A 27444-nucleotide genomic window follows, 5' to 3' on the forward strand; every position below is an offset into this window, starting at 1 on the left:
CCAAAGTGTATTGTGTTTTTGTTGTGTTTCTAGAGAACAAACGTGCTATAATAATATATACTTTATATAAGATCGTATCTCTGATCATACCTAGAGACGAGCCATACTAGGGTTTAACAGCCTGTTACAGAGAGATCTAATAGATATACAGTTAGGAGAGATATTTTGATAATCGTGTTTTATTCAGTTACGGGAATTATAGAATCCCCGTGACAGAAGTCAAAATTCAAGGGTTTTTCAAGCACTTTCCAGGTCAACTTTACCAAAATTCCAGGACCTTACCGAGTTTCCACAGGTCATTAAACACGCAAGTGCCAACCATCTTTGTGAGTTTACAATAGATTCATTAACTTGACACGCTCCCTGAACTTACTAAATACCCAACTTTCTTTTTCAATATGGCAACGCTGTCGCTTGGATCTCGTGGCCGCGTGATTCTCGCATCGCGAGATAAAAAACAACAACAAACATTCACACGTCAACTGAGCCAGTAAACATCGATTGGCCGGATGATTGGCATTTGATTGTGCCGCGAATGTTAAATAAAGTAAATACAGCCTCCGTTTTAGGCGTTTATATTTTATTTGACATCAAATTATAATTTTCAAGGGTTTTCCAGACCGCAAGATGATTATCAAGGGTATTCAAGCACTGGAATACATTAGTTTATTTTCAAGGGTTTTCAAGGGTTTTCCAGGCGCGTACGAACCCTGACACTAATAAACTCGGTATCGTCCGTGAACACAAGCCTTGGTTCAATGAGGAATGCACAAAGCTATACAACAGGTATATGTGCGCTCTCCGACAATTCAATTACAACCGTAGCCATTTAAATAGATTCAAACTACTAGTATCAGATGCTAAAATTAAGTACAAAGTGTTGCAAGAGAAACTGCGTTCATCTTACCAAATGCAGGAAGGAAATATGATTGGTACTCTTTGGAAAAATAACCCTAAAGCATTTTACCAAAAGTTTAGTAAATCTAAAAAGCCCATAACTGTGATATAACAATAGACACATTTATGAATCACTTTAAAAACCTCGCTTGCTCTACACAAAACGATGATACACAAGGGACTAACGATTGCACTAATCAAGATAACCAAGCCTTGTACGAAGAATTAGATAAGCGTATTACCGAACATGAGATCCTATATGTGTTAAGTAAAGCTAAGCGTAACAAAAGCCCCGGCATTGATGGCCTATTATATGAGTTTTTCACTGAATGTAAAGATATAATGCTACCTATACTGTGTAAACTTTTTAATGTTATTTTAGACTCTGGCATCTTTCCAGACAATTGGTGCAATGGCACAATTATTCCTGTGTTTAAAATGGGTGATAAAAACGATGTAAAGAATTATAGAGGTATCACTCTCATGAGCCACTTATCAAAATTGTTCACAACAACTTTAAACAATAGATTACTGAATGTGAGTTCAACCTACAATATTATATCTGATGCACAGTTTGGGTTTAAGCCCGGTTTTAGCACAGTTGACGCTACTTTTGCTCTGCAGAGTCTTATAACTATTACGCTTGGCAGTAAGAAAAGACTCCGTTGTGCTTCCATTGACTTTAGTAAAGCATTTGATACAGTTGAGCATAAGGAATTGTGGCTAAAAATGTATAAATTAGGATTAAATAGTAAGCTTGTAAATGTTGTAAAATCAATGTGTGGTCTGGGAAGGCGTGAAAAATCGCTTGGAAGGCGATCGCAAATGTATGTACACTTGGCACGCACGCTTCATGGCCATGGCAGACACATTATTTCAACAATTCACGGAAAACTGGACAGGAAAAACGTACGTATGGAAAACTAGCATTACCCAACCAACGTTTTATGACTAGCACAATTCAGCGTCTGGAGTAATAAAATAAACTGTTGAAGCTCGCTACGGTGTATTAAATTTGTATGTGTCTCATGACAAAAAGTCTTTTTTTTTTCATCTCACGGAAAACAAAAATGCTTTCATTGAAGACACAACTTGATGCTGAAATACACGTAGTAACACATGTTATATCCTCGGTTCGCAGCGAGCCTCCTTAGTAAAAGAAGGCGATAAGGAAGACTGTGAAAGCCATCACAAAAATACAGTTAAAGTCTAGAAGTCGCTTGATCCACTTCTTCTCGCCTTTGCCTCTGTAGCGTAAGGCCTGCTCCTCTTCCATAGCCTTTGTCATCACCCTGGGCTTCATAGAGGAGTAGCAGCAGACGATGTTGTACACTCGTTGCTTGATTGAGATCTTGCCATCTGTGTGTGAGATTAAACGTGTAATAAAGTTATAGTGTTTTTTAGTTTAACGACACCACTAGATCACATTAATTTATTAATCATCGGCTATAAGATATCAAAGATTTGGTAATTTTGACATATAGTCTTAGAGAGGAAACCCGCTACATTTCTCCATTAGTAGCAAAGGATCTTTTGTATGCAACATCCCATACATATATGATAGCACATATCACAACCTTTGATATACCAGTCGACGTGCCCTGGCTGGAACGAGAAATAGCCCAAATGGGTCCACCAACGGGGATCGATCCTAGACCGACCGCGCATCAAGTGAGCGCTTTACCACTAGGCTACGTCCTGCCCCAAACATATAATATGTCAAAACATTTCATAATTATATACTGTGTCATAATATAGGCCTAACATATACTGCACATGGATTTTAAGTCCCAATAATTTCGTACAACGTAAAGGTACATTAGAAAACAGCATGGAGTTGATGCTACTACTAACATTAAGACCATCAGAAATGCGTTGATTATACAGACAAGAAGATATATTTAATACTTTATTTTAGCCATTATGGGGCTCTGTTGGCAAAATGCTACAGTGACAGCAAAATTAGGACAATATGTACTCCGTTAAAAAGGTATACATTAGCATGCAAAGGACAATGGAAATACGTTTTAATGCGGGCGACTTGTGTTATGTATATTAACATACGAAGGACAAGGTTAAAAATGAGTGTTATGGTTGACTTGCCTTCAAAATGAGTGTTAACATAGGGGATGTGTATTACAATGGGAAAAGCCTGTTATGGTTGACTTGCCTTCAAAATAAGTGTTAACATAGGAAATGTGTATTACAAGGGGCACAGCTTGTTATGGTTGACTTGCCTTCAAAATGAGTGTTAACATAGGAAATGTGTATTACAATGGGAAAAGCCTGTTATGGTTGACTTGCCTTCAAAATGAGTGTTAACATAGGAAATGTGTATTACAATGGGAAAAGCCTGTTATGGTTGACTTGCCTTCAATAGCATGCTTGGATGCATCTTGTCCTTCATGCTCCTGACGCCCAGCCTCGTTATCAAAATCTTCTTCGTCATCAGTGTCTTCTCGCGGTTCACGAGAGTAGCGTGTCCACCACGTGCAGCGACGTAACTACACAGACAGACATAAAACGACTTCAGTTGACAACGTACGACTGGACACAACCCAAGTATCAACTGCACTACAGCTATCACCACATGTATTCGCAAACATAGCTAAAATCATACACAAAACATTCTAGTCTGAGCTTGTTGCTCACTGCGCCTTCAAAACTAACAGTTCAGAAAATTGCGGAGGAAAATAATTCTAAATCTTTAATCAAAATGTTGCCCTTTATCTAGATACAAAACCCCCAGAACTAGCTACGATTGTCTTTTCATGAGTTAACGCAAACATCAAGGCACCATTTGTTGTGTTATTCCGGTTTAGAAAATAGTTCAATACACAATAAAGTACTGAAATGCATTTTCAAATCTTTCTCTAATTGTTTCTGATAATTACAAGTATGTTGACTATTGGTTTGAATGCACTAGTTATTTTAACTACTAATGACAACTATGCAAGTGGAACACCGTCACTTGTATAACAGTTAACTGTGCAAGTGGAACAACGTCACTTGTATAACAGAAAAATAACGAGGTGCTGTGTCAAACTAAAGCCAGTAACTAACTGAAAATGTTCTTGGCCATCCTGTTGATTTTTTTGCAAAATACTTTATCAAGAAAGAGTACTAAAACTAGCAATCACGCAGCCCTCTCCGCCTCGTTGTATTTTTCACAGATATATTTGGACACAGAAACTGTATTGATTTAATTGTATGGAGTAATTAACGGTGGTATGCAACCTATGAACAAACCTTCTCCTCTGGACGTTTCTGAGTGAAAAGGCTGACGACGACACAGACGACCAGAACGACGAACGTCAGAATGAGGGAGAAGTACAGGAAGTGGACTTTATACAGCACTTTCGGTCTGGTCTCGTCCTCACCGCACGCAGGTTTTGGGTAGGCGAAATCCATGATCATCCTTGTCAGCCCCACAGCCAGGCCAGCCATCAGACCCCAGAAGGCGCCCTGAGGAAAACAAAGCTCACATCTAAAAGGATATATTTTCAACGATTGTGTTGTTGAAAACAAAGCAGGCCAGTGTAATTATGTATAATTACAAACTTTCCGAATTTATACGATTTACTGTATTCTGATTGGCTGACGTCACTAAAACACCAAGCGTTATCCTTCCATAAACCTCATAAAAATACGTCATCACGGAAGACCAAGATCGATTGGAACTATTTTTAGCTGGATGGGCGAGAAGCCCAGTGACCCAGTTCCGTGATCGTTTTAAAAATAGAACAAGGAAATGACCTGTTTTCTCGATTAAAAAAATAAGGGAAACTGGATGAAATATTCATGTTATAAATAAAAAAAATTTACAATATATTTTTTATTTGTTTTTATTTTGTTAAAAAAACCCCAAAACATCCAATAGTATGTATACATGTATTCCTACGCTTATTTACAGAACATGGTTGACGGTAAGAACGAAAGAAATTATTTTTGAGTGTTTTAAGGTACACTTCTTGTACTGTTTGTAATTATAAGAATTGTTTCTAATTTTTTAGGAATTTATCGATGTATAAAAGTCACAAATGTAGTATAAAATCGCTTCGCTACGCTACGCGATTTTATACCATTTGTGACTTTTATACATCGATAAATTCCTAAAAAATGAGAAACAATTCTTATATGAATAAGTTAGTGACAAAAACTGAAATGTAATACCGATTGTTTAACTTTACCAGGGCTTATTTTTGTACAAATGTTTTAAGTCTAGGTATGATGTTCAAACTTTGAACCCAGACTTAAAATGCACGTGGTAACGTATCGTAAGAGTCCGAGATAATACTTTAACAATTTTACAATTAAATGCTATCTTTTACCTGTGAAAAACACATGTAAATCAGTATTTAATATAAACCAAAACCCAAACCTAACATTAACTCTTTCTAAATCATATCACTGCTCAGGGCAGTCAAAGTGACGTTCAGACAAAGTCGTATATTGCTTTAGTGGCCAAGAGGTGTTTGGTAGACACTCCCTAGAAAAACATTATTAAGATATATCAGTATATCAACAATACAATATTAATTAATATATCAATACCGCAGTTTGCTGTTGCTTGGTAAAAATGACTGACACGTTGCTTACTTAAGACTGCTGAACATATTAAACTGAACAGTGACAAGGAGCATACTTCTAGTTAAACTTTTAATTCTTAAATCCAAATGCATACCTGCTCTGTGGTTCCCTTCCAGACAATTCCCAGAATAAAGACGACTACCCAGGGAGGCGACACGTACGCCTGAACAGCCTGCAGGTAATCCCAGAGTTTTCCCCCTTGAGCAGCCATTAAAATAGGAATCCACGCGATACTGATGGCAACCAGAACTAAAATAAATATCCTGCAAAGAGAAATTACATCAGCTGTAGTACCCTGGAAATACAGGAGTATTATCTTCAGGGTAGCTGGGAAGTTCCCCCTTCTCCCCATCCCCACTTTTCTTGAATTAGTAAATACTTTGCAATAACCGAAGTCCAAATGCTGTCATTAAAATATTTATTCCTGTATTGTAATAAAACAACGCGGCTTTTTATTTGTACTATTGACACTGTTCATAGCCCAGTGGAAGTGCTAATCAAAATTAATGTTTCTAATAGTTAAAACGTCTACATTTTGGCATTGGTTGTAATTTAAGTCTCGAACCCGTATTCGAAATCCCGTATTTGAAATCGTACAGAAGAAAACGACAAGCTCACGTCGTGGAATAGTAAATAGGTTTTTCAAAATGGTTACCTACCTAATCCTAATCCTAAACTCGTGCCTCTTTCCATAAATGTAAGATTCAGGCACGTCTATCGCACACCCCATCTCTGGTATAACCAGGATTACCTGCCAACGATCATGAGTTCTCTCTCCGTGGCCTTCTTCCTGAACTTGGTCCACAGGTCGAGCGTGAACATGCTGCTGGAGCTGTTGAACACCGACGTCAGCGTACTCATCAGCGCCGACAACATGCAGGCCAGCATCAGACCACGAACACCTGAAACACAAACAGTCTCACATTAACACAGAAACACAGTACAGTACAGTACAGTACAGTACAGGCAGTCTCACCATTAACACAGAAACTCAGTACATGCAGTTTCATCATTAACACAGAAACTCAGTACAGACAGTCTCACCATTAACACAGAACCACAGTACAGGCAGTCTCATCATTAACACAGAAACTCAGTACACAGTACAGGTAGTCTCATCATTAACACAGGAACGCAGTACAACAGTACAGACAGTCTCATCATTAACAGAGAAACTCAGTACAGGCAGTCTCATCATTAACACAGAAACTCAGTACAGGCAGTCTCATCATTAACACAGAAACTCAGTACAGGCAGTCTCATCATTAACACAGAAACTCAGTACAGGCAGTCTCATCATTAACACAGAAACTCCGTACAAGCAGTCTCATCATTAACACAGAAACACAGTACAGACAGTCTCATCATTAACACAGAAACTCAGTACAGACAATCTCATCATTTACACAGAAACTCAGTACAGGCAGTCTCATCATTAACACAGAAACTCAGTACAGACAATCTCATCATTAACACAGAAACTCAGTACAGGCAGTCTCATCATTAACACAGAAACTCAGTACAGGCAGTCTCATCTTTAACACAGAAACTCAGTACAGACAGTCTCATCATTAACACAGAAACTCAGTACACAGTACAGCCAGTTCTCAAATCTAACACAATAGAAGTGATATTAAAAATCTTAAGGACAGAATTGATACCAGAATCAAAATTCATATTTCTTATTAAACCTTACCATTTGTGACACCCAATAGCCGATGTGTATTTTTTGTGCTGGGGTGTCGTTATACATTCATTCATTCTTACTAAACAATCAAAGCGACGTATTGGCAATACCGTGACTACTATCACGAATCACTGCTTTATATAGATTGACTGCCACTTCTCTGGATGATACGTAGATCAGTGTTATATTCAGTAGTATATTCTGAATAGGAGCCAAGTAATGCGCAACTACCTCAACCGAAAGTAGAATATACTGGACCACCGCGAGCAAGGAACACAAGAATAAGAATACAAACGCACCTGGTGGTAATATTTCCACGACCAGTTTTGGATATGCGATGTTGGAGCAGCCGTTGCGATTTCCACACACTCTCTCGCAGATGTCAGGGTCCACACACGCAACCTCGTCTGGATAAAAATGGCGAACACATGAATGACAACAGTGAACAACATCACACAGGCACAAATAATTTAATTAATTAATTAGTATAGGCCATAAGCGTTTGTTTTTTGGTACATATTTAAATCGTTCTATACAGTGATTTTCACCTTCTTTGACTCCCACTAGACAAGTTACTATTATGACCAGGGTCCCGTTCCGCGAAGCGATCTTAGCGCTAAGATCACTGTAGATGTATAATATCTTACGTACTCAAGGTGATATTAGCGCTAAGATCGCTTCGTGGAACGGGGTACTGATGCTAAAAGAGGCCTTAACATATATAGGCTTTAGCCGTTGGTCAGTTGCGAACACCGCTTGTTCTAGACGCTAACAAATATACTGAACTCCACTAAAAAAGCAACACCCAATTTATAGTTATTGATATCGCATTTGTGAGGTTGCTAAAGACACACAATAACACTAACTAATGTATACAAATTGTTTGGTTATTTATTGCCTAACGGACTACATCCAGTTGTAAATCCGAAATCAGTTAAATACTTTATTATTTCTTCTTACGTCCTGTTTACAGCCATTTAACGTATACTTTTATTTATGTATACTAATCTGTATCAAATGCCCGTGTCTCTTACTCGTCTATTACGACAAAACATACTTTTAAGGTAATTTGTATATATATATAAAGTAGTTCCGTACTTGGAAACAACGTCCTGCCGATCATTCCCGGCAGGATGACGAGGAAGAAGGGCGTGATTTTGAGCCAGGACGCGAAAATCACTCCGCCCTTGGCGTGTGAATGGGTTTTCGCCGACAGCACCCTCTGTACCATCACCTGGTCCGTGCACCACGCCAGGATGGCGAGCGGAGTCAGGCCGAATATAGCGCCGGGCCACGGGATGTCGCCCGTCACCGGATCGCGGAAAATGTGGAGGGAATCAGCGCGAGGAAAACCTGCTGTGGTGTTTCCGCACGTGGTGACGTTAGGCACCGCGTGCATGTATTGCTCAAACAGTCCCTCAATACCACCAGTCTTGATCAGACCTGTCGCAAAACAAACGATGATGAAAACATTATTGATGAAATAACAACATACAGACACGTAGAACAGCATGTAGACTATAACAACAAAAGAAATGGCATTATGTGAAACCCCCACCAAAAAAACAACCCCAAAAACAAAACAAAACAACATCAGTAACAAAACCCAACAACAACAACAACACCTCCATGCACCCAAACAATTCCAAATTTATAATGTGAAACGTTGGACTTTATTATTATATCCACAATAATGCAAGTGATAAAAACATTAAATTAATTTAATTGGTTCACGTAATTAGAATAGACTGTCAAATACCACAATTCCCCAAACAGGTCTTAATTCGAAAATCTTTCTAATCAGGATTATTTTCACCTTTCTGTGTATTTTAACACTAGTGACACTACATTTAGTAATACATTTAGTGACACTACAGGGCGTACCTAAAAAGTAAAGTTTGTTTTATTTAACGACGCCACTAGAGCACATTGATTTTTAATCTTATCATCGGCTATTGGACGTCAAACATATGGTCATTCTGACACTGTTTTTAGAGGAAACCCGCTGTCGCCACATAGGCTACTCTTCTTTACGACAGGCAGCAAGGGATCTTTTATTTGCGCTTCCCACAGGCAGGATAGCACAAACCATGGCCTTTGTTGAACCAGTTATGGATCACTGGTCGGTGCAAGTGGTTTACACCTACCCATTGAGCCTTGCGGAGCACTCACTCAGGGTTTGGAGTCGGTATCTGGATTAAAAATCCCATGCCTCGACTGGGATCCGAACCCAGTACCTACCAGCCTGTAGCCTGCCACGACGCCACCGAGGGCGTACCTGGTCTAAAAATAACCGAATCAGCGGAAAGCTATATCTTTAAACTATAAAGCTCAACTTGTCGAATGGCCCTGCATTACTTCTCACCTTTTGCACACAACCAGATCGCCCCAAACAGCATGATGACTGTCTGTAGGGTGTCCGTCCAAATCACTGCTGACAATCCCCCTGCAAGAGTCAGCGAACTTGTATCACATTGTATAGATTGACTACAGATCTAAATCACGGTGACTATACCATTACTCTGTCGAAGATATTAAAAAAATATTTTTATATTTACATACAATTGTTTATTTTGACTAATTCAAATACATAACCTTGAAAAAATTGTTTGTGGATATTTGAAAATTTTGTTTAAATGAAACATATATAAATGTTAAAAAAGACATACAAGTATATCGGTCTCTCAATTTGTGTGTTTTATTTGAACAAATGTAACCCGAGTGCCATTGCAGTTATGGGTTCAAACATAAATACAATTATTCTGAATATTTTGGTTAGAACCTGCATTTAATATAGTAATGACTGATACCACACGAAAATAACTAATACTCACATTGACAAATCCTAGTGATTAACCTAGCATACGGTGTATTCTCTAGTCATTAGTAAATATCAAATTAATCACTGACATTTAAAAAATTATTTATTAGTTGGGTTACCATATTTACTGATATTACTATAAAAATACATTTGATATACTAGTATACTATCTTACCAATCGCAACTCACCAATAATTGTGTAGACGGCGGTTACCACGGTAACGCTAATGATTGACACATACATGTTCCATCCAAGGGACTGCTGTATGAAGACAGCGCCTGCGTACATGCTTACCTGAAAGTAAGAACACAATGTTTAACGACATACCAGCACGACTGCAACTGAAACTCACAGCGCTGTTTACACCGCTTACAAGGGCCCCGTCCCACGAAGCGATCTTAGCCTAAGATCAACTTAAGTGCATAGGGTAGCTATGCGCTTAAGGTAATGTTAGGGCTAAGATCGCGTCGTGGAACGGGGCCCAGAATTGTATTCACAATGTATAAAATATTTTAACATTGAGCAAATCGGTACAGAAATGTATTCACAATGTATAAAACATTTTAACAGTGAGCAAATCGGTACAGAATTGTATTCACAATGTATAAAACATTTTAACATTGAGCAAATCGGTACAGAAATGTATTCACAATGTATAAAACATTTTAACATTGAGCAAATCGGTACAGAAATGCATTTCATTTTGTTATGCTAGGTTGAGATTACCAACTGTCACGACGGAGTAGGCCAACTAGACGGTTGCGATGTAAGTTCTGCAACTCCCGACTTATGACTGGTGCTCTCAGATTAACAACTAATCGTTGTAAACAACCAACAACGAGCTATAAGCGTGGTCAGACTAGCAACTGGACAGTCGTAAAAGTCGAGGTATCGGCGAGTTGGTCAACAGCGTCGTGACAGTTGGCAGTCTGATCTAGCATAAGCGAAATAGCCAATTTAGTGTTCGTGTTAACGGACTTGTCTCACGTTTACATAAACAGGGAAACAGTTTCAGTGCCCCTCCATATTTCTTCTCTTGATATAATAATAATAAATCTTTGTGACACTGCCTGTTTGTTATTGGATATTATTTGAAATATTAAATAATCCAACGTGTCTACCTAACGTGATTCATCCTACGACACAAGTAACACTTGATATACGTTGATGGGTAACTGGGCGACGCTTACCGAAATCTTCTGAATGATGAGGAGGAAGATGGCGAGGATGGAGAGATAGATTTGAAGTCTTCGTCCGCCAAATCGCCGCTTCAAGTAGGTCGGCATGGTATACGCCTGCAAGTGAACGGACAAATGGACATCACGATGGTATCATTTGGTTTGAAACATATCACACCCAACTGAAGTTCATTGATGCTGTGCCTTACGGACTGTCAGTCGAGGAAAGGTAAAGTTTGTTTTTGTTTAATGTCACCACTAGAGCAGATTGATTTATTAATCATCGGCTATTGGATGTCAAACATTTGGTACTACGATATATTAAAGTCCATGATGTGGGGAAAATACATGCAAAAGATCCCTTGCTGCAAATAGAAACAAAATGTAACGAGTTTCCTTTGAAAATTTAAATTTGTTTTGTTTAATGACACCGCTGGAGCACATTGATTTATTAATCATCGGCTATTGGATGTTAAAATGTTGGTAATATTTACATGTAGAAAGGAAACCTGCTACATTTTCCCATTAATAGCAAGGGATCTTTTATATGCACCATTCCACAGACAGAATAGCCTTTGATATACCAGTCGTGGTGCCCTGGTTGGAACGAAAATTAACCCAATGGGCCCACCGACGGGGATCGATCCCAAATAAACCGCGCATCAAGCGAACACTTAACCACTGGGCTACGTTCCGCCCCTATCAGTTTATGAAAGACGTTAGGACTTGGACAATATGTTATCGCGAATCTCCCCCCACCCTCGAAATCTGTTGCAAATATGAACGACAAAAGCATTAACGTATTCAAAATCATATCTGTGTACAAGGCAGAGTCTAAAGAAAGATTTGAATGCTCTTATGAATAATTGCCATGAGCTTTGTCTATATAACAATTACACCAAGTGTGGGGAAGGTGGCGGGACGGGCAAGTGCTAAGACCTATTGCATACCAGGCAATGCTTGTGGCTTTTGGAATAAACACATTTCTTGTTAGTTACCCAACTACAAAGCATACATACTAAACAAAGTAACGATGACACATGTGGATACGTACCCCTGAAGAGACGTACACTGGGATGAAGAACCATCCAAGCAACATCAAAATAAAAACAGCCTGAAACAAATAACAGTTTAATTACAGCTTGGAACATCAAACACAACACAATTATTAGTATCTTCTATTGTTGGTGCAAAAAGCCATAATATTAATAATTCAAAACAAATATTACAAACTAGGATCACTTTTATCATAGAAAAATCAGCTAGGTATTCATGAATTATTTGTGTAAATATGTAATTTGTTCCTTTCTTTCTTGATTAATATTAATTGTTTTTACAAAAATACAAACATGACCACACGCGGAGAGAGAAACAGCGATGCAGATATATATCTCTATATATATAGAGAAAGGTAGACAGAGATACACAAAGGGAAATAGAGAGAGAGAGAGAGAGAGAGAGAGAGAGAGAGAGAGAGAGAGAGAGAGAGAGAGAGAGAGAGAGAGAGAGAGAGAGAGAGGGAGGGGGGGGGGGGGGGGTAATACTAAGATGATATTTGATTTATCTCCCAGGATTTAACCACCTATGTTTGTAGACTCCGATAATAGGGCCCATGCGTGTGCTGTAACCTCACCGTGGTGCAGGGGTGTAACATTCTCTTTGAGAATGGCCAATACAGCACAAAATTGAAGTTTTGAGTAAAATTCTGTGATATTTGTGTTTTTTCACAGTTCTTTACACTGTTTTTGTTTAAGTCTTGAATTTTTATATTGATGTTGATCATCACTTTATTTATTTGCATTATCATAGTTTGACACTCAATAGCCGATGTATTTTTCGTGCTGGGGTGTCGTTAAACATTCATTCATTCATTCATTCCAATAATAGGGATCAATGTAGATATTCCTTTTGGTTATTATTATAATCAGATATATTTTAAAATCCATACGTACCGATTGACTAACACCACTTCCTTCACCCAGAGCATTTCATAACTCAAAATAGATATATTAATTTGACTAAATACCAATTTATGTATGTTATTACTCTTAAAATCTAATTTGACTTAAGATGTTAATAAATTAAAACGGAAAATTCCCAATTTTACTTTCTTCCTTATTATTATTATTATTATTATTATTATGAACACCGACATACACATACATGTTCAGACTCATACATCCATCCACACATACATACATACATACATACACTGATATATACACATACAACATTTCATTATAAAACCCCCACAAAAACATACACCATTATAATTGGGTTGTATATCTAACATGTATATGACAATCGAAATACAAACACACACAAAAACAAAATATTACTATAAAATTCTGTCCAATGGCTACATATTACATAAATTATGATACATAGTCCACATTGTTTGAAAATTATGGTGTAAATGTTTACTATGATGGATGCTTCGTTCAATTATATATCTTGATTTTAGAACATATTTGAAATGTTTAATATTTGGTAATGTATCCCTTACTTTACATTTGTAAATAAAGAACTTAGAAAGTAATAAAAAGAGATAAAAATATCATCTGTTATTGTTTTATTATTTTCACCAAGAAGAATCAATTCGGCATCAAGAGACAAGTTATAAATGTGCGGACAGTTATCGTGTATTAGCTGGACAAAAAACATTCGGCATCAAGAGAAAGTTATACATGTTTGGACAGTTATCGTGTATCAGCTGGACAAAAGCATTCGGCATCAAGAGACAAGTTATAAATGTGTGGACAGTTATCGTGTATCAGCTGGACAAAAGCATTCCACAATCTTTTGACTGGAATACACTCCCAAAAGAGATGAACTATAGTTTCTGGAGTGCCTTTACAAAATGTACAAAGATTATTATCAGTTTTATTGATTTTTAATTAAAACTCCCCAGATTAGTTGTAATAATTATATGTAGTAACCTGCACTGAAACCACCGTAACTTTGTATCTGGGCTTGTCTTAAACGGTTTGGAATATATTTTTGTCCAGTTGATATCCGAATGAAATAATTCTTCCCATTTTGATTCAGCCTTTATAATGTTATTTTTATTTGTTAATATATAATAGTATTGTTTAGAGCCCTTTTTAATTGAGAAGAGTTTCCTTATAACATTAGTGTCATCCAGTAAAGAGAAGGTGTCTGGTTGTACAATTTTTAAACTTGAGAAATATTTTCTAATTGCTTGAACAACACCATAATAAGTCACAAACGATATTTCAGTCTCGCAAATTGTACCCTTTCTATTAAAAAAGTCTGTAATTTGTGAGATACCTTTTTGATACCATTTCAAGTTATAAAAAGGCTTTTTGTCAATACAGATATTAGGATTGTAAATACTGGTTCTGTTAAAAATTCTTCAAAGGATGAACATGAAATGTTATCAGCAAAACATTTGAAGGCATTCAAACAGTCTTTCCACAATAAGTTATTTATTTTGTCCAATAAGTTAGCAGGGTATGAATTTCCAAAATTATCAATATTGATAAAATCGGGATATACCGATAAGAGAACATCCTTCCATTTGAAACTTTGAGTAACATCGAGAATCCTTCTAGTCCATATGAGTTTCAGTGCTTTTACATATGAATATATATCAACCATACCAAGTCCTCCGTCACTAACAGGACGGCAAGCTACTGGTGGTGTGGGTAATAAAACGTTTCATCCATCTATTAATAATTTATTTAATTTCAAATAATTTATTTTCAAAATTAATGTTGGTACTTTCTTTAATATTTGTTGTGAACTTTATTCCAAGAATCTTAAATATTTTTGGATTCCATTCAAGTTTTAGGTTTGTAAACAAATATAGATAATAAATTAGGTGCAACTTACGTGCCACTCGTAAATAACGACCGCCAGTCCCCCAGCAGCCGCAGATCCAGACATACCCACGAAAAAATGGCTGCCGAAATTGGTGGCAAAAACAGAAGCCCCAATCTGTCAAAATATAATGTATACATGTATTGCATTGGGCGATTGTCAATGACATATACCCGAATTAAACAAAATATAATGTATACATGTATTGCATTGGGCGACTGTCAATGACATATACCCGAATTAAACAAAATATATATTCTGTCAAACAGTTAATTATGCCATTTAGTTAGTTTTTGTAAATGAATAACAGATGTAGTAAATCAAACATTGAAATGTGTGATAGCTGCATTATATTTATACTACTAAACAGAATACCTAGTTATTATTATTATTATTATTATTATTGCAAAATCAGTATCTGCGTATGGAAAATTATATTGCGTTTGACCCTCAAAGAAGTTCAGTCCAATAGTCATAGGGGTGGCAGCCCCCCTCCCCGAAGACCCCGACTAGTACGCCTATGAAAGTTAGGGATGTCTCGTTAACTTACCGGAAGCCACCACATGTCTCTGCCAGCCATGAAATACCCCTTGACACTTCCGGTGTTGGTCGTGCATGATGACTACAAATAAATACAATTTTAAAATAAGGATGGCAATATAGTCAGTTACACTGTGAAAACATAGGAACCGGTGAATCACTTTACCAACAATCAAACTACGACGAGGCAACCGTAACACAGCCACACCCTTAAAGGGACGTTCCTGAGTTTGCTGCAATTTTTAAGACGTTATCGACTAACCGAGACTTTTTAACGATTGTAATTACATATCAAATATATTTTTCTGCATAAAATATTAGTGGCTGTATATTAAAGGTGTTTCTGATCGTTGTAATATTAGTAATAGGTTAAATTTCATTTTATTTCCTAAAATATTTTGGACTAGGTTAAATTTCATTTTATTTCCTAAAATATATTTTTTCGTACGTACGAAATTATTTGAAGACAAAATCCAGTTTGGGCTTCTTACAAATAGTAAGACGACCAGAAACACATTGAATATACAGAGACTGATATTCTAAACAAGAAAATATATTTAATATGTAAGTTTAATCGTAGTCTGAAACATTTAACAATGCAGCAAACTCAGGAATGTCCCTTTAACATGCAAATAGTAAAGTTGAGTTTTGGCATACATACCTGTTGGGAATATTTCATAAGTGGTCAACATCAGGCACCCCCCCCCCCCCCCCAAAAAAAAAAAAAAAAAAAAAATCAAAAATCAAATTAGCAGTTCAAAAAAAATGTTGTCTTCAGTAATTCGTTGCATGTACCCCCCCCCCCCCCACACACACACACACATACACACAAAAAAAATATTATCTTTAAGCTACTATAAGCATTAGGAATACCAGAAACACATGATGTACAAACATTAATATTCTAAAAAAGTAATTAATATCCAGTTTCACTCAATAAAAACGCCTTGTTAGCAGATGGCATGTTTAAATGTCTAATAAAGTCAGGAATGCCCCTTTAAACGTTATGACTGTTATTTCTTAATGAATCTTAATGACGACGAAGAAATCACTTATATATATATATATATATATATATATATATATATATATATATATATATATTTATTACCCATATGGGCTCAAATATACGGGGTAATATTTTTTCGATCTCTGCACAGTGTGCAGATTGCTTCTACAGTCACTGATTGGCTGGCTTTAAAAAGACAAGATTTGATTGGCAATTACATACTGCCGGGACTTCGTTCATGATTCCATTTATCGGTCAAACTATTACTACGAACTTCAAATATTTTTATACGATACGAACATTTACGGAATTAAAAATCAAAATATATGTACAAATTTTTAAAAATATTTTTATTTTATTATTTTGACTGGGTTTTTTTTGGAACTATTCTTTGGTGGATACTGTTGGGTGTGCACCGGTAACGGCGCGTATGAGTATATTGTTATGGCTGGTAGAGCTTGTTAGTTGTTACATCAGCGAGAACGTAAATATATTTTAAAATCGTTAAAGACTGACAATGGGTAATAAAGAGAATAACCAACTCACTACGAGGAATTACGGATTATCTGTCCCTCGTGAATTAATGCTGTAAAACCCTCGCCAGAGGCTCGGGTTTACAACATTAATTCACTCGGGACAGATAATCCGTAATTCCTCGTAGCTCGTTAGTTATTCTCTAAATATTATCCATATGGCCATATAGTTCAACATAACCGAGTTAATAATAATCATACGAAGCACACGTGCAATAATAGGTGGCGAAGAACAATGCTATACTATAGTAGTATGTGCTGATGTGTCCGAAATTTCAATTTCGTGAAAATTTTATATAGATGTTTGGAAACATAACTTTATTAGTATATTAGAGTACAAAGAACACAAAAATCGGTTTCCATTTGTTTTCTTCCAAAAAAATGGCTGTCAGATATTCAAGATGGCAGATAAAAAAAATGGAAACATCAATTGTTTTACTATTTGGCACTCAAATTACACAAAAAATAATGTTTTTAAAAAATCTATATAAAATGTTCACCAAATTCCACAACAGCATGACTTATGGTGGATACAGGGATTTAAAAAGGTTGACAAATCGCCACGCTTGGATTGAGAATGAACCCGGACTTTCAAATAATATTTCACACTTTTTTGATAGTTTTAACCAAAGGATTAAAATCCATTGAAAAAACGTGGATCCTCCTCTGAACTTGTTCTAGATCATTGACCTATTTCGTGTTCTGTATCCACAGTATATTAATATACATCTGAAATATTCCCCACGGACTGTCAAACGATCCTAACTAAACATTAAGTACTTCACTCTACAGTGTGCCAAACTCTCGCATTGTTTATTTTGTCGCAAAGCATCCGAAAACCTTTTGGCGTGTAATTGTATTCTATATAAACAAATTTTTATAAAAGCGTGACCTATTTTAGCCTTGACACGTGACTTGAAACCACTCCTCGAATGTACAAAAGTAGTCTTAGTCGATTCGCACCATAACTGAAGTTAACTTCTGCAATAATATCTAGATATTAATACTTGCTCTACCGTGAAACAATTCTTTTAACGTCTACCTTTTTTATTGTTTGCGAATACAGCGTTTGGCACTTAACAACAAATAAATTTGGAAAGAAAGAAAGAAACAGGCGCGGATCCAGGATTTTTAAATAGGGGGGGGGGGGGGGTCCGGGGGCATGCTCCCCCGCGAAATTTTGAAATTTAAGTGGCCTGAAACGCGATTTCCTCGCATCTGAGTAACAAAATAGCTATATTAACGTATGTTTTTGGTATTGTCATACTGTTTTTGTTATCTTCAAAATTTCATAAACTCTGGTCTCTTCTTTTTTTTAAAGTTAAAGTGGTCATCTCTCCTTCCCATATTAGGCTGGTTTTCCGTTGACTGCGGCTGCCGGTAAATGGGAAGAAATATCGAAACAGTTGTTTCAGTAATATACATTGCTTTGAACAACTGGGCCAATGTGTATCAACAGCTATGGTATGTAATATCTTGCTGCTAATCTGAAAGAGTAGCCCCTGGAGTCGCGGCAGCGAGTTTCCTTTCTCATTGTTTTGTGGTCCATAACCATATTTCTGACGCTATATAAACGTAAATAAAATGTGTTGAGTATATTGTTAGTACAAATATTAAAGCAGTCAGAAACATGTTTAATATACAGTCAGTAACATTTTATGCAGAAACATATATTTGTTATGTAATTACAATCATTAAAAAGTCTCTGTTGGTCGATACCATCTTAAAAATTGCAGCAAACTCAGGAATGTCCCTTTAAGACGATTTTCATGAACAAAATGTAATTTAAAGACTCTTGGGAAATAAGTGCATTTTTGTGTAATTCCACTCTTAGTGTATGCTATAGTTAAAAAATAATAATAACTTGACCCCAAAAATAGGGGGGGGGGGGCCCGTGCCCCTTGGGCCCCCCACTAAATCCGCGCCTGAGAAAGAAATGTTTTATTTAACGACGCACTCAACACATTTTATTTACGGTTATATGGCGTCAGACATATGGTTAAGGACCACACAGATTTTGAGAGGAAACCCGCTGTCGCCACTACATGGGCTACTCTTTCCGATTAGCAGCAAGGGATCTTTTATTTGCGCTTCCCACAGGCAGGATAGCACAAACCATGGTCTTTGTTGAATCAGTTATGGATCACTGGTCGGTGCAAGTGGTTTACACCTACCCATTGAGCCTTGCCTCGACTGGGATCCGAACCCAGTACCTACCAGCCTGTAGACCGATGGCCTAACCATGACTCCACCGAGGCCGGTAAATAAATTTGGAAAACATAATTACACTGCTTCGCACTCTGAAGTTTTATATCTAGATACATGTTAATCGGTAATCGGTGGTGGTGTTCCCGATACTGGACAATAACTTTCATACTTACCTGTTTAACATGCCCGTAGAATAGGGGCGGCGGGGTTCGAGCGACCCCCCCCCCCCCCCAAAAAAAAAAAAAAAAAAAAAAATATTTTTTTCATTTTAAAGTCTAAGCTACCCCTCTCTCAAACTGCATCCAAATGCGAAATGACTCATTGTCATTATATACATAGAGGAGGAAAAGGTGACCCTATATCGTATTGTATTAGAAAGGAAACCCGCTACATTTTTCCATGAGTAGCAAAGAATATGTTATATGCAGACAAAATAGCACACACAGTGGCCTTTGATATACCAGTCGTGGTGCACTGGCTGGATAAAAAGCAATCTAATTAAAATTAGCTCCACTATTACATGTGGATCTACCAGCAACCCGTTGGAGTTCATGTCCAGTTGACCTTTCATTCGACCAATCAAAACCTTACTTGCAGAATCATGCCAGTGACGTGAAAAACATTCGGAATTATGTCGAGGGTATACAAAATGATTCGGGTGAATTACGAAGTATGCCGAAAACTAATTTCACTAACTTGATATAAAATGTTAATGTTGAACTCTTTCGTTTCAAGACGAAAAAAACCCCGTAATAGTATAGCCAAAAAATGTATTTATTCTAGTACACAATTCAGAGTTTATTACTGCACTTTTACCCCCGGTTACGATTATTATTTAATCCCGTTGCCATAGAAATAAATCAACGTTCGGCCATTCAGTGTTAAAATAACTATCATGTTGAACACTAGTAATTTAAGATGTACTAAGGTCTCAAAGTTTCTTTTCATACAATCTAAAAACACCACCCATTAAAATAAATAATATGGTGGTATATTTAGGACACACATTTTTTTTCTTACTTATAAAAATATAAACTTCAACTAATATCTCGAAATCTGGCCTTGTTTTGTCAAGTGCTTATTATCTTGAAATGTCAGCATATTATCTCAAGATTTTCGATTATAATTTCAAGCTCTCGACCTTTTATCATGACTATATGCCACTGAAGGTACGTACGCAATGACAAGACATACGTATAGCATTCGACAATATAATTTGAAAGCTCAAGATAATATGTTCAGCCCTCAACATCACTATCATAAGTGGATATTTGAACATTAACATTATCTGCGCGCGGAAACGTGCATTTTCATATCTACATTTTCGTAATTTAACGTCATCAAAGTACTTTTAAGTTACAAATAAACATTGATCGACTGGGTTTTTTCTGCGCATGCTGAATGCACACTGACTTACTCAACCGACTGAGCTAAACCCCGTCCGCGCCCAGCCAAAAAGAGAATTGCAAAAGATAGACATACTTGATGATGAGAGGTAAAATGTTGAGCGCTCGACATAATAAATCAATTGCACGAGCTAATATTTCCACTAGCAGCAAGAGATCTTTTATATGCACTTTGATGGGCCTTGGATATACCAGTCATGAGACACTTGTTGGGACGGAAAAAAACATTCACAAAAAAATCCACTGAGAAGATTCATTTCTATAACCAAAGAACCTCAGGTGAGCACTCTACCGACATCTAGATCCCACTCACAAACTAATCCTCTGAGAAGATTCATTCCTATAACTAAAGAACCTCAGGTGAGCACTCGACCGACATCTAGATCCCACTCACAAACTAATCCACTCAGGAGATTCATTCCTATAACCAAAGAACCTCAGGTGAGCACTCTACCGACATCTAGATCACACTCACAAACTAATCCACGGAGGAGATTCATTCCTATAACCAAAGAACCTCAGGTGAGCACTCTACCCACATCTAGATCCCACTCACAAACTAATCCACTGAGAAGATTCATTCCTATAACTACAGAACATCAGGTGAGCACTCTACCGACATCTAGATCCCACTCACAAACTAATCCACTGAGAAGATTCATTCCTATAACCAAAGAACCTCAGGTGAGCACTCTACCGACATCTAGATCCCACTCACAAACTAATCCACAGGAGATTCATTCCTATAACCAGAGAACCTCAGGTGAGCACTCTACCGACATCTAGATCCCACTCACAAACTAATCCACTGAGAAGATTCATTCCTATAACTAAAGAACATCAGGTGAGCACTCTACCGACATCTAGATCCCACTCACAAACTAATCCACTGAGAAGATTCATTCCTATAACCAAAGAACCTCAGGTGAGCACTCTACCGACATCTAGATCCCACTCACAAACTAATCCACAGGAGATTCATTCCTATAACCAGAGAACCTCAGGTGAGCACTCTACCGACATCTAGATCCCACTCACAAACTAATCCACTCAGGAGATTCATTCCTATAACCAAAGAACCTCAGGTGAGCACTCTACCGACATCTAGATCACACTCACAAACTAATCCACGGAGGAGATTCATTCCTGTAACCAAAGAACCTCAGGTGAGCACTCTACCCACATCTAGATCCCACTCACAAACTAATCCACTGAGAAGATTCATTCCTATAACTAAAGAACATCAGGTGAGCACTCTACCGACATCTAGATCCCACTCACAAACTAATCCACTCAGAAGATTCATTCCTATAACCAAAGAACCTCAGGTGAGCACTCTACCGACATCTAGATCCCACTCACAAACTAATCCACAGGAGATTCATTCCTATAACCAGAGAACCTCAGGTGAGCACTCTACCGACATCTAGATCCCACTCACAAACTAATCCACTGAGGAGATTCATTCCTATAACTAAAGAACATCAGGTGAGCACTCTACCGACATCTAGATCCCACTCACAAACTAATCCACTGAGAAGATTCATTCCTATAACCAAAGAACCTCAGGTGAGCACTCTACCGACATCTAGATCCCACTCACAAACTAATCCACAGGAGATTCATTCCTATAACCAGAGAACCTCAGGTGAGCACTCTACCGACATCTAGATCCCACTCACAAACTAATCCACTGAGAAGATTCATTCCTATAACCAAAGAACCTCAGGTGAGCACTCTACCCACATCTAGATCCAACTCACAAACTAATCCACTGAGGAGATTCATTCCTATAACCAAAGAACATCAGGTGAGCACTCTACCGACATCTAGATCCCACTCACAAACTAATCCACAGGAGATTCATTCCTATAACCAGAGAACCTCAGGTGAGCACTCTACCCACATCTAGATCCCACTCACAAACTAATCCACAGGAGATTCATTCCTATAACCAAAGAACCTCAGGTGAGCACTCTACCCACATCTAGATCCCACTCACAAACTAATCCACTGAGGAGATTCATTCCTATAACCAAAGAACCTCAGGTGAGCACTCTACCGACATCTAGATCCCACTCACAAACTAATCCACTGAGGAGATTCATTCCTATAACTAAAGAACCTCAGGTGAGCACTCTACCCACATCTAGATCCCACTCACAAACTAATCCACTGAGGAGATTCATTCCTATAACCAAAGAACCTCAGGTGAGCACTCTACCCACATCTAGATCCCACTCACAAACTAATCCACTGAGGAGATTCATTCCTATAACCACAGAACCTCAGGTGAGCACTCTACCGACATCTAGATCCCACTCACAAACTAATCCACTGAGGAGATTCATTCCTATAACCAAAGAACCTCAGGTGAGCACTCTACCCACATCTAGATCCCACTCACAAACTAATCCACTGAGGAGATTCATTCCTATAACCAAAGAACCTCAGGTGAGCACTCTACCGACATCTAGATCCCACTCACAAACTAATCCACTGAGGAGATTCATTCCTATAACTAAAGAACCTCAGGTGAGCACTCTACCCACATCTAGATCCAACTCACAAACTAATCCACGGAGGAGATTCATTCCTATAACCAAAGAACCTCAGGTGAGCACTCTACCGACATCTAGATCCCACTCACAAACTAATCCACTGAGGAGATTCATTCCTATAACCAAAGAACCTCAGGTGAGCACTCTACCCACATCTAGATCCAACTCACAAACTAATCCACCGAGGAGATTCATTCCTATAACCAAAGAACCTCAGGTGAGCACTCTACCGACATCTAGATCCCACTCACAAACTAATCCACTGAGGAGATTCATTCCTATAACCAAAGAACCTCAGGTGAGCACTCTACCCACATCTAGATCCCACTCACAAACTAATCCACTGAGGAGATTCATTCCTATAACCACAGAACCTCAGGTGAGCACTCTACCGACATCTAGATCACACTCACAAACTAATCCACTGAGAAGATTCATTCCTATAACCAAAGAACATCAGGTGAGCACTCTACCCACATCTAGATCCCACTCACAAACTAATCCACTGAGGAGATTCATTCCTATAACCAAAGAACCTCAGGTGAGCACTCTACCGACATCTAGATCCCACTCACAAACTAATCCACTGAGGAGATTCATTCCTATAACCAAAGAACCTCAGGTGAGCACTCTACCCACATCTAGATCCCACTCACAAACTAATCCACTCAGGAGATTCATTCCTATAACCAAAGAACCTCAGGTGAGCACTCTACCCACATCTAGATCCCACTCACAAACTAATCCACTCAGGAGATTCATTCCTATAACCAAAGAACCTCAGGTGAGCACTCTACCCACATCTAGATCCCACTCACAAACTAATCCACTGAGGAGATTCATTCCTATAACCAAAGAACCTCAGGTGAGCACTCTACCCACATCTAGATCACACTCACAAACTAATCCACTGAGGAGATTCATTCCTATAACTAAAGAACATCAGGTGAGCACTCTACCCACATCTAGATCCCACTCACAAACTAATCCACTGAGGAGATTCATTCCTATAACCAAAGAACCTCAGGTGAGCACTCTACCGACATCTAGATCCCACTCACAAACTAATCCACTGAGGAGATTCATTCCTATAACCAAAGAACATCAGGTGAGCACTCTACCCACATCTAGATCCCACTCCCTTGAGATATAATGTCGAAATCAAGATAATAAGTCGAGAGTTCGAGATCTTTAAAGTAAGAAAAATATAACTTTGTGTCCTAAATATACCACTGTCGTTATTGGTAGTACGTTAATTTTTTTTATCCCCCCCCAACCCCCAACCCCCCACAACAACAACAAACAAACAAAAAACCCACATCCAAAACAACACACACACACACACACACACACACACACACACACACACACACACACACCAACATACACACACTGGTTATATGCCATGGTATGTGCTTTCCTGTCTGTGGGAAAGTGCATATATAAAAGATCCCTTGCTGCATTAGAAAAAAATTACCGGGTTTCCTCTGATGACTACGTGTCAGAATTACCACATGTTTGACAACCAATGTGCTCTAGTGGTGTTGTTAAACAAAAAAACCTAACAAAAACAATCTTGTATCTCACCAGACTGATCTCGCATTAAATGCATTAAAACATGTTTTATTTTATATTAAATAATTTGTAATGTAAAATTGAAGATTGATTTGGTTCTTTAAACAATAAATTGAACACCTGAAGTTATATATATTGCAGCTGAGCAGTCGTATAACCCGGGCCGTACATATTGGTATGGTCCGCGGTACGGTGGCCGCATAAATAGTCTCGCTCGATATTTTTAGAATTTGTATGCTCCCAAATAACGTTATAAAAGGCCAAGTATGATTGGTAGATATTTAAATTATTATTTACCGACGAAATGTCGCCTGGACATGGGAGTCTACGCAATGCTGTTAGATCTACTGGTAGACCAGTAGAGCTAATTTTAATCAGATTGGATAAACAGGAACGACGCAGCGTATTCATCACTTAATGTGTGTGGTGAAATTGGCACTTAATCGGCAGTCTGATGCCACTACCAAATGTATTCCAATGACTGATGCAATCACAGAGGTAAATCATCAACCCCGTTCCAGTTTTGTTTTCCAGTTCTGCAGTTACAAATACAAGTAATTCTCTTTCTCTGAACATTTGAAAAGCAAACTTCTTTTGGTTTATAAGTATTTTATCATTATTAGTTTCTTGAAACAACACAAACTAAGTGACTTTCGGTCCAGTTGCAAGATTTGGCGACACGTAATGCTGATTTTTGGCATGGTACTTCACAGTGAAGAAAAAACCCCTATGATAACCATTCTCTGCTTTTGCTATTGACCAGGAACATGAGCTGAATAATGCTTCTGTGAAAGGTGGCAGTAAAGCTGGAGTCATCTATGAAGATCGGTAAAAAGTTGGAAAGCAATGAAGAAACCAAATACACCCAAATTACATTTCTGAGAGATATAACGTTGGGACGTATGGAAAATATATTTAGAGAAAGCAGCAAATAGACGAGGCATTGAAGAGGCATTGAAGTCCAAGCTTTCGATGATATGATGAACAGACTTGTCAAGATAGGCAATTATTTTTAAATAACAATAAATATAACTGTTTTTTGTTGTTGTTTTTTTTACATATTTTACATCGCGTTGTGTCATATCATTTATAATTATTTACACAGCATTGTGTTGTGCAATATTTAATAGTAATTTACTTAATTGTTTTTGTTTTACATAGCGTTGCATTTTACATGTTGGGTTTTCTCCTCTCCCCACCCCCGGTTGTTTTGTATAATTTTTGCTTTATCGTTATTCCGTATCATTTTAATGTAGCAATTTATAGAACAGTAAATGTTTTATATAGCAATTTATATGCTGTCCTGCTTTACTTCATCCCTCTCTCTCTCTCTCTCTCTCTCTCTCTCTCTCTCTCTCTCTCTCTCTCTCTCTCTCTCTCTCTCTCTCTCTCTCTCTCTCTCTCTCTCTCTCTCTCTCTCTCTCTCTCTCTCTCTCTATATATATATATATCCGTCTCTCTCTCTCTCTCTCTCTCTATATATATATATATATATATCCGTCTCTCTCTCTCTCTCTCTCTCTCTCTCTCTCTCTCTCTCTCTCTCTCTCTCTCTCTCTCTCTCTCTCTCTCTCTCATGTTTCTATGGAAAAAGAAATGTTCAATCAATGTGAACATATTTATTTAAATTATATAACAGTAAATTTTTACATAGCAATTTACATGACTCGTACTGTTGTTACATAGCTCTTTAGTGTATGCTGTTTTCTACATAGCGTTGTTTGTACCATTTGTACTTAGAAATTACACATTTGTGTAACTATTTGTTGACATGACTCGGTGTAGTATACTTAAAATATTTTTCACATTACGTTGTGTTATTTTACACAAGAAAGTGCACACAGCGAATGATGTTTTGTTCGTCACGGTTCACGTACCTCGATAGACAAAGTCACCATACTATATACAGCGAACCTGTGCTCCCTTATAATGGCATGCTACATATTGTATACAAGTCAATACACAAGCGTTATAAACAATAACTTGGTAAAGTAATATTATTTAAACTAGCATTTAACATCTTCACTTACCCATAATCCAACGGCTAGAACTAGAACGAAATAGCCGAGTATGACCAGTAGATCTCCGATATGTAGCTCAGCCATGGTTCTCGTCAGTTCAACCAGAGGTCAAGGAAACTAGATTTCTGTCACTTCAAAGACATGCGTTGACAAAAACAGTAAATTAAAGATGCTGTGGTGTTGAGTGTTGGCCGTGTTGACGTTAGTAAGTGCGGAATCTCCTGAAAACTGGCCGTGTGTTGACGTTAGTAAGACATGAATGTCCTGAACGCAGGTGAGATACCTACAGGTACTTCCATGCTAATTAGCAGTCAGGTGTTAACGAATCCAGGTGAGAGAGGCGGTCGTGTGGTTATCACTCGATTATCAATGCACTATAGTACCTGACAACACAAACGACATCTTTGGGACCTGTATGTGTAACAATAAACTGAACGTCAAATATTTGCATTTCCATGGCTTGGAGACGGCCGCGGGGTCATAGATAGTGGGTTCATCGGCTACCCCGAAACTTTACTCTGCCGGTAATACCCGACTAGGAAAACACCGCCTCTACCTTTTGTTGACGGATTGA

General features: G+C 37.8%; 1 protein-coding gene across 1 annotated transcript; it reads right to left on the reverse strand.

Annotated features, from left to right (window-relative positions):
• Positions 1 to 563: 563 nt before the first annotated feature.
• Positions 564 to 27384, reverse strand: LOC121384268 (sodium/glucose cotransporter 4-like). The gene is made up of 14 exons (XM_041514585.1): positions 26880 to 27384; positions 15568 to 15639; positions 15030 to 15134; positions 12229 to 12288; positions 11187 to 11291; positions 10185 to 10290; positions 9540 to 9620; positions 8273 to 8617; positions 7474 to 7581; positions 6239 to 6389; positions 5582 to 5750; positions 4147 to 4362; positions 3269 to 3401; positions 564 to 2256 (listed from the first exon to the last, which is right to left on the reverse strand). Exons 1-14 carry the CDS (start codon positions 26952 to 26954, stop codon positions 2048 to 2050), a joined length of 1935 nt encoding a protein of 644 aa, XP_041370519.1. The 5' UTR covers positions 26955 to 27384; the 3' UTR covers positions 564 to 2047.
• Between the last annotated feature and the right edge of the window lie 60 nt (positions 27385 to 27444).

The sequence above is a fragment of the Gigantopelta aegis genome, chromosome 10 (assembly GCF_016097555.1).
Source record: "Gigantopelta aegis isolate Gae_Host chromosome 10, Gae_host_genome, whole genome shotgun sequence".
Lineage (NCBI taxonomy): Eukaryota > Metazoa > Mollusca > Gastropoda > Neomphalida > Peltospiridae > Gigantopelta > Gigantopelta aegis.